At 42.1% G+C, this 13,740-nt stretch overlaps 1 protein-coding gene across 1 annotated transcript; it reads left to right on the top strand.

Moving 5' to 3' along the window:
* The first annotated feature begins 7,290 nt into the window (after positions 1–7,290).
* Positions 7,291–10,128, top strand: LOC311233295 (claudin-3-like). The gene has a single exon (XM_084320240.1). It carries the CDS (start codon positions 7,489–7,491, stop codon positions 8,137–8,139), a length of 651 nt encoding a protein of 216 aa, XP_084176366.1. The 5' UTR covers positions 7,291–7,488; the 3' UTR covers positions 8,140–10,128.
* Positions 10,129–13,740: the final 3,612 nt, after the last annotated feature.

Here is a 13,740-nt window from a genome sequence, read left to right as displayed (position 1 = left end):
TCCCCGAAACCAACAAGTATGTTGGTTTCTAGAAGGCTGGTTCGGTCTCGTTAATTCAAACCAGACTTCAGTAATCAAGATAATTGCGTGTGGCCGTTTTACGTGAAAAGGGGGATGTGTCGATCCCAGAAAACCATGATTTTCTAACGGCATTGATTGATTGATTGATTGATTGATTGATTGATTGATTGAAAACTTTATTAACAGATTGTAGAATATATCGCAGACAAGTTAAATGCATATCTATAGGCTAATTTTAAGTCCCTCATTACCCCAATCAATCAGATTATATTTATTTAAATGTGCCTGCTGGCAATAGGCTTAATGGAATGAATAATCAAATGAGATCTGGCTAGCGAAAATATTTTTAAAATAATTTTTTTATCCACTTTTTCTCCCCATTTTCCATTTTTCTCCCATCCCAATTTCGTATTTCCAATTCTTCCCTCCCCTATCTTGAACGTTGCTAGACTATGCCTCCCACTGTCAGCTGTAGTGAGCATAGAAGCCTTGCATCACGTGTCCCCTCCGGTACACGAGGAGGCAGCCTGTCGCATCTTTTCACAGCAGCAGCTCGAACTCTCAGTGGCGAGGAGTAACGTGTGGGAGGCTCACACTGCCCCCGATACTTCCTGTTTCCGCCGCACCGGCGTCACCCAACCGACCTGTAGGAGTCGCTGTCCACAACGTCCAATCCCCACCGACCGGCTTTCCCACCCTCTAACACTGCCAATTGTGTTACTATGACGGCCGGCCAAGCCGGTAGCAACGCCGAGAGCTGGGCTCGATACCAGCATATCCTGCGTTAGTGGCGAGCGCCTTGCCCACTGCGCCACTCAGCCACCACCGAAAATAATTATTTCAACTCTTTCAGAATAAGTAGATAAAAACAAGCGCAAAGAGTATCTAATTGATACAAATTAATAGATACTTATGAGGATATCTGTACTGTATGCGCTTAGGTATCATGTATAAATTGTCATAATCACAGCACCGGCATACTTCACTCCCCCTCCTTTTCCCCTCACGTTCTCCACACGCTCCTCTTCATCCCCCTCTCCATCCACTACACACTCCTCCTCATCCTCTCCTTCTCCATCCACCCCTCCATTTACCCTTATACGACCAGCATCACTTAACTTCACGCCACCTAGCCCAGCTGCACTCCATCCCCCTAATTCACACGCGGTGTTAGGGTTTGAAACCGACCTCAACAGCACGACACAGACAGGTAGTTCAGAGTTAGCCAAACACTAGGGCGTATTTATTACTGAACCAAAAAATTAGCCAAAATACAAAACAGAATTAACAAATAGGAGAATGCCTTCGGCAGAGTTGTCTGCGGCTCTGCAGATCCTCCCGGTGTTAGAGGTGGGGAATCGGCGTAGGCGCCGCTGCGGCTCTGCAGATACTCCCAGATCCAACTCGGAGTGGAAACGGAGAGAGAGAGAGAGAGAGTGATCAATAACAGTCCAACTGTACACAGAGGCAGTGCAGTTCAGTCCTCCCTTAGCTGAGTCCAGTATGAAATACAAGTGACTTGATCTTCGGTGTAAACTACACACAAGTTAGCTGAGTCCAGTACAAAACAAAACGGTACTTCTTCAGTGTTATCCAAACACACAAATTAGCTGAGTCCAGTACAAAACAAAAATGGTATTTCTTCAGTGTTATCCAAACACACAAAAACAGATAATCCAAAAAGGTTTGTTTCCAAAAACTCACCAAAGCGCAAACGCATAAGCGGGCAACGAGGCACAGCTCCAAACGGATGATCAAGATATACACCAGCGGAGACTTCCAAAGATGTCCTGGAGAAAAGTAGACGAGGTACAACAACGGGGGGAGACAGGCAGTAGCAGTAGTAATTCAAAACGACCCGACAACGATTGATAGAAGGTCCGAGTATATGAAGCCTCTGGAGCGCTAATTACAAACTACAACAGGTGCGTGATGGAATTGATAATCGCTCCTGAAGCGTGTGGCGGGGATTGGACCAATCATCACAGTACCTTGAAGAAGCGTGTGGCGGGGAATGAACCAATCCTCACACGCGGTCAGGCACCTCACTCTTCACAGCTGCACCCTATCCCCCTCTGATGAGGTGCCTACTTCTACTCCTCGACGCTGACCAGAAGTCGTCGTGGTATTAAATACCACTACCCAGGTACGACGTCTCTACCTAAAAGCTCTGCTGGAATCTACCCTTTGTATTGCCTTGCTCTAACCTGTTCTCTCCTGTGCCCCAAGGACCGCCGTCCCTGCCTGGACGTTTCCTGTCCCCGAAGAGGAACACTTGCTCACCCGCTGCAGCTCAGCAGCCCCCAAGACAAGAACAGGACCACTTGCTCGCTCGCTGCCGCCACGGCAGCCACAAGACAGAACATAACCCTGTTCTATTCCCCCCAATTCCTGTGTTGCTCATTTCATTAAAACCCTTGAAAACGCTCCTATCTCCTCTCCTGTGTATTCAGCAATTGGGCTGTGTTTCAGACCACAATCTCACATAAATACATCGTTCCCAAAGTTTTCAGGTGTCAGAGAGCCGCGACCCCCACTATTATAGGAGGTGGTTGAAACATGCAAACGTTCACATGCACACATATGCATTGGAGGCTTTTAACATGCACAATAACTACACAAAATAACACAATAATCAAACAACCATAAAATTAATACATAGCACGTTTCATTTAGAAGGCTAATGTTCAACTCACCTAATGAGATGGATGGGCATATGCTTGAAGCACAACAAGTCCAGTCTGGGTTTAATTTTGGAGACAGCGACTCGGATCATCCTCCATTTCATTGAGACGTGATCTGTACTTATTTTTTATATAAGTCAGTGCAGATAATGTTTTTTCGAATAGGTAGGTAGATCCAAATGGCGGATAGCTGTGCATATTCCCCCTCAATTGATATCCAGTCGGCATCAGAGGTGGGCAGCGAGCTCCATCAGAAACAAGCGTGCCACATCCCGCAGCTCAAACAGGTGTCGTGCACTATGTAGGAAATCCATAGGCTGAATATGATTTATTATCAGAATTTTAGGTATATTATTTTACATTTCAAAAGTATTTCTTTGACCAGTTTAATGTATTTCAATTGTTTTTAATTATAGGCCTATTTCACACATTCTATGAAAATCAATTCATTCTGGAAATCATCTCGCGAAAACATTATTCAGAATGATATAATGGGATCAAAGAGCACCTACGGGAGGCTGCAATTCGAAATTGGCCCCCGTAAATGTCCAAACACCCGCTCCCACCCACCCACCCCCTCCCAATGTACAGTTTCCTCCCCCTCGTATGTATATATTTTCTGTTAGGATCTCTGTTTAACAGTACTGTATATTTGCATATCTTGTATGTCACAAATGTAACAGTACTGTATATCTGTATGTCATGTATGTCATAAATGTCATGATATATATCTGTATATCTGTATGTTGCGTATGTCATAAATGTCATTATGAATTGAAAATGGGGGACCCTGATGTAAACAAGACGAAAGTCTTTCTCTGGGTCTGCATCCCCTTAACAATTGTGTGTATTGAGCCGTACTGTATATTGTACCCCATTCTGCAATCTGTTAATAAAGTTTTCAATCAATCAATCTCTGAGGAAGGGAGCTGCCATTTTGTTCCGAGGGAGTGGCCAGCTTATATTCAGCTAACTCAACTAAACCTGCTCTGGAGCAGGTTCAAATTTTTCGATCTGTTGCCATAGTGATTTAGACAAGTTAGCCAGGTACGAGGAACAGGTGTACGTGGTGGTGGTGGTGGTGGTGGTGGTGGTGGTTGTTGTTGTTGTTGTTGTTGTTGTTGTTGTTGTTGTTGTTGTTGTTGTTGTTGTTGTTGTTGTTGTTGTTGTTGTTGTTGTTGTTGTTGTTGTTGTTGTTGTTGTTGTCGTTGTCGTTGTTGTTGTTGTTGTTGTTGTTGTTGTTGTTAAATTCAACAGCCAGTAGCCATCATTGGAATGTTCAGTTCTCAAACTTCAAATGCCACATGTGAGATGGTACACCTGACAGGGTTAAGAGTCAGTGTAACTGCTTCAGATGTGACCAACTTGGAGCTCTATTCCTTTGAGATAAGTAAGTAAGTAAGTAAGTAAGTAAGTAAGTAAGTAAGTAAGTAAGTAAGTAAGTAAGTAAGTAAGTAAGTAAGTAAGTAAGTAAGTAAGTAAGTAAGTAAGTAAGTAAGTAAGTAAGTAAGTAAGTAAGTAAGTAAGTAAGTAAGTAAGTAAGTAAGTAAGGCTTTATTTGTATAGCACCCTTCCCAGCACAAATGCACAGAGTGCTTCACACTTTTAAAAACAAAAAGAAATAAAAGAACAAGGCAATTCATGAAAAAATTAAAACACATCCAAGGTAAATGTGTAAAAACAGTGCTTCACCAGTAAAAAAACAAAAACAAAGAACAGGTCAATTCATAAAAAAAACATACAATATAAAAGCATGGACAAAACAGAAGAAACTAAATCACGTGTGTACGTGGCCAAATGCCACCTTGAATATCGGCGGTAACCTTCTGTAGTGTGGCAGTGAAAGTGTTGGTTTGTCTTTGTGAACACATGGAGTCAAAGGGTAATCATCTCACCAGTAACCCTGCCCCCCTTGCCCCCCCCCCCCCCCCTACCTCTCACGCATGCAACCGGAGCCGATCAGACCCATCCTGGACCCTCAGCACAGCGTGTAATATGTGTAGAGTATACACGTGGGATCAATAAAAGGATAGATTTTTGGAATGGCGATCAGGAATTGTAATAATCGATTTGGATACCATCTGATCTCAGGTAAGGAATCTATTTTACCAGTCTTAGGATAATCAGACCCGTTTTCACGGAGATATAAGCTTTTCCCCTATAATGTGATATGGCTGTTTGACTGTAAGAGTGATCAGGAACTGAGAGAATCGATTTTCAGCACGCGGCACCAGCGTGCACACGTACACATATACTATCGATAATCTAGCGTTTATATGAAAACGATTCATAAATAGGCTCGCGGGACGGTGGTCTGGGGCTCGCGGGCGGTGGTCTGGGGCTCGCGGGTGGTGGTCTGGGGCTCGCGGGATGGTGGCCTGGGGCTCGCAGGACGGTCCACACACCGTTATCAGTGTTCTTCTTCCCCGTCTTGTCGTGTTTTGAACATTTATGTTCTGTTGATGGAATCACGTTAATATAGAGAGATGAAAACAATACGTTATTTCGATTTATATGAATTGGATAATGCTAGCAGGCTGCAGGCTGTTAGAGGTTAGAGGCAGAACTAGCGTAACGCATTGTTTGGGCGTAGAGAGAGCGTACGTCAGTGGCCAATCAGATTGCAGAACCCGAACGCGGAACTGCAAGTTTGTTGGTAAAAGACTACACGCGGCCAGGACTGGTGTGAGGACCTCCTGGACCTGGTAAGCAGCCTAGCAGCAGCCTTTTGGACCAGTTGTAGCCGGTCCACTGAGGCTTTGCTCAGGCACGTCATTAAGGAATTGCAGTAGTCCAGCCTGGATGAAATAAAAGCACGGATAGCCATTTCCAGCTCTGCATGCGATAAAATAGCCCAGAGTTTGGCTATATTCCTGAGGTGGAAAAAACAGGTGCAGGTCAGGAATTTTATGTGCTTCTCAAAAAGCATGGATTGGTAGAATGTTACGCCAAGAGATGCTTCTGAAAAGCCATTCCTGCTTGTCCCAGTATTCTCCACATCCAAGTTGGCTTTCCCAGTGAGGGTGCCGATAATTGCAACCAATATTTCTACTTTTACTAGAACAAAAACTAGTCTTGATCCAACCATTTGTCTGCCCTTTTTCAGAATTCCTATAATAATCGATTAATTTCAGGCAATTCTGAGTTGCTTGAATTGAATCATATAGGACAGAAGTGTGCAATTCAGGGGGCTGGATCCAGGGTACAAATAAACCAGGTTACTAACACACATGCAGCTCAGATCACCTCGGGATGTAAAGAGATGGATGTTAACCGATACTGAGATGATTAAACTGTCTGTGTGCTCAGGGTGTCTGTCAGAGGGCTGGCCTATTGTGTCCTTCCTGCTCATATTTGCTATGGGAGCTGTTAATCCGGTTTCAGGAACTTTGGGAGTGTTTTGCCCGGTTGTCTAATTGGACACTGGCACCAGGAAGTAAAGCAAGACCAGTAGTAGCAGCAGAAGGCCACAACTTGAGGACTTGTTCATGTTGTGTGTGCATGCATACATGTGTGTGTGTGTGTGTGTGTGTGTGTGTGTGTGTGTGTGTGTGTGTGTGTGTGTGTGTGTGTGTGTGTGTGTGTGTGTGTGTGTGTGTGTGTGTGTGTGTGTGTGTGTGTGTGTGTTGTGTGTGTGTGTGTGTGCACGCGTGCGTCCGTGTGTGTGCGCGCGTGTGTGTTTCCATGCTTACTCACAACAAAGCTGGAGGACTATAACCACTCAGAGACGACAACAAACTGACCATCTACTGTCCTGTGTGTTTCAGCCTTGCTCACTTTTACCCGAGGGGATGTAAATAGAGATTGTAGACACATGCATGTCTTCATGTTTGTTTTGAAACCAACAAAACTCCCTCCCCATCCCAAAAATGAAGGTCCCATTAACAAACAATGGATTCTCGTATACCTGGACATAATTTATTCCTCTTTCTATGCAAATATACCAATGAAAAATCCCCCAATCCCCCAAACAAGTACTTCTATATCTACTCTACCCCAAATTCCTTGTATGTGAAAAGTATACTTGGCAATAAAGACCTTTCTGATTCTGATTTCTGATTCTGATTCTGATTCTGACATGTCAATCTAAAAAAAATTATAAAAAGAACACTGGAAAGTAAACGTGTGCCAAAGTAGCCTTTTAACCCTTTCACTGCCACACTACCAAACAGTTAACCCTTTCACTGCGACAATACACAGGTTAACCCTTTCACTGCCACACGACAGCAGATTAACCCTTTCACTGCCACACTACAGAAGGTTAACCCTTTACTATCACACTACCGACGGTAACCTTCTGTAGTGTGGCAGTGAAAGGGTTAAATGTGTTGGTTTGTCTTTGTGAACACATGGAGTCAAAGGGTAATCATCTCACCAGTAACCCTGCCCCCCTTGTCTCCCTCTTCCCCTCCCCCTCATAGCCTCCAGCTGCAAGCCACTGTTGTGTGTATGTTGTTTTTGTCAGACACCCTCTCTGTGACATCATGACCAGAGGACTCCTCCCTTCTCACCTGGCCTCCCTTCTCACCTGGCTCCCCTGAGGTATAAAGGATCTCTGTTCCTCTGGCAGCATCACCTAGATACATCACGCCCCCCTACAGATCCACCACAGGGAACACAGCAACAGAATACAGACGCTACACAAGAGAGAGAGAGAGAGAGAGAGAGAGACTGGAACAGATTATTTAGGTGTGGAATATTTGAAGCTTGTTTCTAAAATTCCAACTGATTTCCTGTCCTCATTTTCCACCCAGGACTGGTGCCAGAGACAAACCAAAGCAGGATGTCGATGGGTATGGAGATCGTGGGCATTGCCCTGGGAGTCATCGGATTCATAATCAGCATAGTGGTCTGTGCCATGCCTATGTGGAAGGTGTCAGCTTTCATAGGAGCCAACATCATCACCGCCCAGACCATCTGGGAAGGTCTATGGATGAACTGTGTGACCCAGAGCACGGGCCAGATGCAGTGTAAGATCTATGACTCCATGCTGGCCTTACCGGCGGACCTTCAGGCCGCCAGAGCCATGACCATCGTCGCCATCATCCTGGGCGTGCTGGGGGTCATGATCTCCGTCGTCGGAGCCAAGTGCACCAACTGCATTGATGACGAGGCGTCCAAAGCTAAAGTGATGATCATAGCCGGGATATTCTTCCTCATCGCTGGCCTGTTGGTCCTCATCCCTGTGTCTTGGACAGCCAGCAGAATCATCCGTGATTTCTACAACCCCATCCTGATCAGCGCCCAGCGGAGGGAGCTGGGAGCCGCGCTCTACATCGGCTGGGGTGGAGCGGCGTTGCTCCTTATCGGTGGAGGGATTCTGTGCAGCTCCTGCCCCCCAAAGGAGCAGAAGTACAAGGCCCCGCGTATGGCCTACAACCCCCCACGCAGCACCAGTGGTACCGGGGCCTACGACAGAAAAGACTACGTGTGAAGGAAGCCTTCCAGGGATGTTTTGAGTTTTTTTTCTTCTTCCAGCTAGCTGTGGTTTGAATGAGGAACGCTAATAATGCTATAATTAAATTTTTTTCAGGAAACCGGACGACAGATGTAGAATTTTTTAAGTTTTTATTTTTTATTTTTTAAACCTGTGGTAGACTAAATCACCAGAGAAGACTCCAAGATGAAGGGATGTGTTTTCTTTCCTATACTATATTACTGGTTCTGCTCAGCTTTTCCCTAGATGCTTATTCATTGTGTTTCAGTGTGTCATAGGTCTGATATATTGTAGCACATATTTGTATCACATTATGACAGGTGCTTTCAAGCATATGTTTTCAAAACTATAACATATAACCTAAAATGTTTAAATTCATTCCCAAAAGCCCTTCTTTCTGAATTTATAATGTACTTGTATGACCTGTATGAGTACCCGACTGATCATTTGGACATGGAAGCTCCTACTTTTGTGTCCACTGGTGTCGGTTAGTTTGCTTCTGGCAAGGCGGTGTTGTGTTTCACTGAAACTTTCAGTTAGTGCTTTGCTGCATTTCATTGACAATGGCAAGGAAGAGCTAGCTATCATTTTACATGTATTTGGTTGTGTGAATTTGTGTGTGTGCATGTGCACGTGTGTGTGTGTGTGTGTGTGTGTGTGTGTGTGTGTGTGTGTGTGTGTGTGTGTGTGTGTGTGTGTGTGTGTGTGTGTGTGTGTGTGTGTGTGTGTGTGTGTGTGTGTGCACGTGTACATGTGTGTGCGTGTGCATGCGTTTGTGTGTGTATTTTGCATGTATTTGGTTGTGAGAGTTTCTGCTGAGACTGAAACTAAAGATGGGTCCATGATCTGGCCTCAGGTCAGGACAACATACGGGCATCTTCTTCCTCCTCACAGTATCACCGGTCTGGGATACAGGAGGACAATGTACTACAGTTGGTGTATTAGGAGTGTGTGCGTGTGTTTTTTCTTTTTACTTGATATATAAAATGTACTTTATACTGTATTTTAAAGTCACATGTTCCCCTATGTTGCTGTTGCTTTATATATTTTAATTTAACAAGTGTCAAACATGTACTGTGTGTTACTGTGCTAATATGTCTTCCTGTAAATTCAACTTCAAAACTGTTAGAGTCATTGTTGTTAGGTAAACACTGCAAAGCCAATTTCGCGGCATGCAGGTGGTCCAGATCTGCTCGGTAAACAAGGGGCCAAAGGATTGGTTTAGTGAGGAGGGGGTGTGTGTGTGTGTGTGTGTGTGTGTGTATGTGTGTGTGTGTGTGTGTGTGTGTGTGTGTGTGTGTGTGTGTGTGTGTGTGTGTGTGTGTGTGTGTGTGTGTGTACCACCATAACAGCGCACTGGCAGAGGTCCACTTAGATGAAACCTTCCTACAGTTTGTGTGGTTAAAGGGTGTTTGTTTCCAACTGCAGGCTGTATAGTAGGGTGTCACCGTAAACACATAAAGCTTAAGCCTACACTGCAGAAAGAAATACCCATTTTAACAAGTATTGGGTTACGGTTATTCCCAAGGGAAGCAACAGTTGTGATTGGATGATCAAGAAAATAGAGCGGGTTTGAGATACAGTAGGTCAATCCAACTGAACTTCTTTCAAGAAATGTATTGAAATAGGTCACACTGTCTTAGAATTAGGCAGTTCACTCCTCTTTCAAACACAGAAACTGAAATACTTCAATGCAGGATTAAATTACTTGTTAGGATGGATATTTTTTTGCACTCACTCTGAAAGGTTGTTTATGTAACTGAAATAGTTAACTGCCTTCCCATCTTTATTCTGCGACTACTTCTGGTACGTGCCTCAAAGTTCATGTTGAAAACGTCATTTTTAACACAAGTGTACATTTTTATTTTATACATAGTTTGAATAGTGAATGTAGAAATGAAAATGTTTAAAAATTTTGATTTGTAAATGCTTTTTTTATTTTATTTTATCTGTGCTATAGATTTTAATAAAAGTCCATGAGAAATACTCACGTCATCCATGCGTTTTCTGTTTTGCCCTTTAGCTTGTGAAACCGGACCGTCTGTAACCAGAAATAGAGTTTACCTAGCTGTTCCCCTGTATATATGTACCACTACGCTCTGCTTACTTCATATCACAGCCGGGCAAATGAAACAAACTTTAGATCTACCAGGCGACGGTACATCATGTCATTTTATTTTGTTTACTTAGCATTTGATATGACCTAAACATCAAATCTGGGCCACTTATTTGTCAAACACTCACCCCAAAGTTGTTGAAATTGTCCAACTTCTCAAAATGTCTGTTTACCGGGGGGCTGACATTTTGATTAGAACGTAAAATTCTAAAATGTTCACTCCAAGTCGCATTTGATTCATCATGGCAACGACCAGTAAACAGACAGACTCTATTGAAATGTTGAGAAGTTGCACCATTTCAACTTCTTTGGGGAAAGTGTTTAACAAACAAGTGGCCCAGATTTTGTGTTTAGCTAAATATTCATTCAAACCTTTATTTATTCTCGAAAAGACAATTGAGGTCACCCTCATTTTCAATGTCGTCGAGACTTTACAGAAATTTCAATGCACACATTTCTACAATATAACAATAATAAATATGAATAACTATCTATATAGTACTTTTTTCACACATTCACACCACAGTCCAGTGCCCCACAGCAATTAGTATAAAATTAACATAGGCATAAAATCAGCACACAATTGACTGAATAAAAAACAGTGCATAAATTGCAGACATAAGAATAGGTATAAAGGATAATAAAAGTAGTGCAATGTAAATGTTAAGAATAGGCATAAAATAAGTACAATGACGCTCGAAGGCATGTGAACCCCCCCCGGAACAGTCAATCCCCCAAACACCCCACACATCAATCCCTATCAGATCCCCATTCCAAGACACATAAAATATAAAACTGCTTCTGATTAAGTCAAATGTAATTACATGACATACCGTTGCGCGGGAGATCAAAAGTTAATTTCAATCTATGTTAATTTGCCCCGCTGTGATATGAAGCGAGCAAAGCGTAGCGTAGATATAGAACAGGAACCAGCAAAGCATACGTAGATATGGTTGGTATTAGATTGATGCAAGTTACATGAAATTGTGTTCTCTATTGTCATTATGTGGAGTTTACCCTACTACTGGATTATCTTTTACCACTGCATCACTCTCTGGAACAAGTTTCTCCACAGTCAGACAGTCAGTGTTAAAACATCCAGGAAACAATTTAGAAGGTCCACAGTGCCAACAATGATCAATCAAAGTCAAATAATGATAAATCAAAGTCAAACAATGATAAATCAAAGTCAAACAATGATGAATCAAAGTCAAACAATGATGAATCAAAGTCAAACAATGTTCAATCAAAATCAAACCATGATCAATCAATGTCAAACAATAATCAATCAAAGTCAAACAATGTCAATAGATTTGTGCATCTGTGTTTTTTAAGCCAATGAGGGAGCTATGTGCTCGAATCTATGAGTATGTTGTATTATCTTGTCATAAACGTGACAAAAATACAGTGTTAAACCTCTGCCTATGTATGTGGAAATCATTCACGAGTTTGAGCCCCTGTTATCAACTGACAAGAGGAAGGGAGGATGATGATTGGTTCAGGGGATAAGATTGCGAAGGCTAGTTTGGCTTGCGTGGGTGGCATCAGCCGAGGCCGTCGAGGCCCAAGTTGGCTGATTCACCCCAACTGTCAACTGATAACAGAAAGAGAGTAACATGCATGTAAACACGTACACACTCATGTATCCATGCCCTTATGTGAGCATAATAGACTGATCGGGTACACACACACACACACACACACACACACACACACACACACACACACACACACACACACACACACACACACACACACACACACACACACGCACACACACACACGCACACACACACACGCACGCACACGCACTTTCACTTCAATGTCATTATATAGGGAAGTGATACTCCTTATTCTGGATATCTGTATTGTATTCTAATTACAATAACTATTTGCCAGTAGACAGTGTGCGAACCATACCATGGTCTTCGGGGGAGCTCATTCTTTTTCTTTCGATAATGCAACATTATCGCCACCCACCTGATGGTGACACACAACAGTCCTATTTACACAAACACACGGATGAACCAATACCGAACAACAAGTCCACGACCAAACACATCGAGTCTAACATCATTATCAGTGTTGGGCAAGTTACTTTAAAAAAGTAACTAGTTACAGTTACTAGTTACTTCTTCCAAAAAGTAACTAAATTACTTACTCTGTTACAAATTATAAAAGTAACTAGTTACTTCAGAAAGTAACTATTAAGTTACTTTCAAGTAAAATGTTGCTCAAATGTGACCCGACCTCCACCCCTCTTTAACGGAACATAAAATACATGTGCATGTTCAATTATTTATGATAAATCTTGATATTATAATGAAATGGGCACTTAATACAATACATTATTAACATAAACAATGTACACAAATCTAAACTATTTTAATGTTGCTGTGGGACAAAGTGAGACTAGCCTCCAATCAAATGCCATGTATGTATATTATTATAATTACTATGTTTATATAGTGAATCGATACAAATGAAATACCACAATAGATGTTTTGGAATTTTGATATTTATTCAACAGGCCACAACTGGGAACAATTTAATTATGCTTTTTAAGCACTATACCACAAATAACAAATTAACTTTGTAGTGCAAATAAAACTTCAGACAATTGGTAGATACAGTATACTGTACTTCCAAGTATTTTCTTCCTCGAAAAAGTAGAACAGTGTAACAATATGAGGTGCTTTCAATCTAACAGAAAATTGCAATGTATAGCAAAACGAAGGAATCCAAATGTAAACAGGTAATACATAAAAAAATAAATACATCTCCATAAAAATACACATCTTTCTCTGGTCACTGACAATGTGCTTATAAAATGAATATCTTGAAACCAGATACCCTTGCCAGTCCATTCAGAGTTCATCCCAGGAGATATAAATAGCAGAGGTTACTGACCTCAGCAGCCCTAAAGCTTAATATCTTATTATCAGCAGCCCTAAAGCTTAATATCTTATTCTCAGGAAACCTAAAGCTTCATATCTTATTCTCTTAAGCCCTAAAGCTTCATATCGTTAGGTTATGACTATAACCAAGTTCTGTTAATTAGGGGTGACGCTTGGTGTAACTGAGGGGTACAATTCCCTGACTGTATTACTAGATATGATACTTACTACCACTACCTTTGTACTTAATATTCGGCCACCCAGTACACGGCATAAATATATTATGATGAACACTGTCACGTAGATGAAACGGATCCAACACAAATGTACGAATTAGAAATAGGTCTTTATTTCTACACAGCGATGGTGTGTAGAGCAAGCACTTAATCAAATCAATCACATTTATGAATGGGAATTAGTATGCACTTTTATGGCAAGAGTATTCGTCGGTATATCAATAGAGAATGTCCAATCTCTGAAGGCGTACATATACGACCTGGAATAGTTAAGGAATAAAAGCAATGATACTTTAATGATTATATACTGGACAAACTAGGGGGGGTTAATCCGGTCGCTTGTAAGCCG

This window comes from Notolepis coatsorum (assembly GCF_963971535.1).
Source record: "Notolepis coatsorum genome assembly, chromosome: 8".
Lineage (NCBI taxonomy): Eukaryota > Metazoa > Chordata > Actinopteri > Aulopiformes > Paralepididae > Notolepis > Notolepis coatsorum.
Note: the sequence above shows the minus strand (reverse complement) of the source record. Positions and strands in the feature narration are given on the sequence as shown.

Coding starts and splice junctions, on each gene's coding strand:
- LOC311233295 (XM_084320240.1), top strand. CDS start 7,489: ATGTCGATGGGTATGGAGATCGTGGGCATTGCCCTGGGAGTCATCGGA.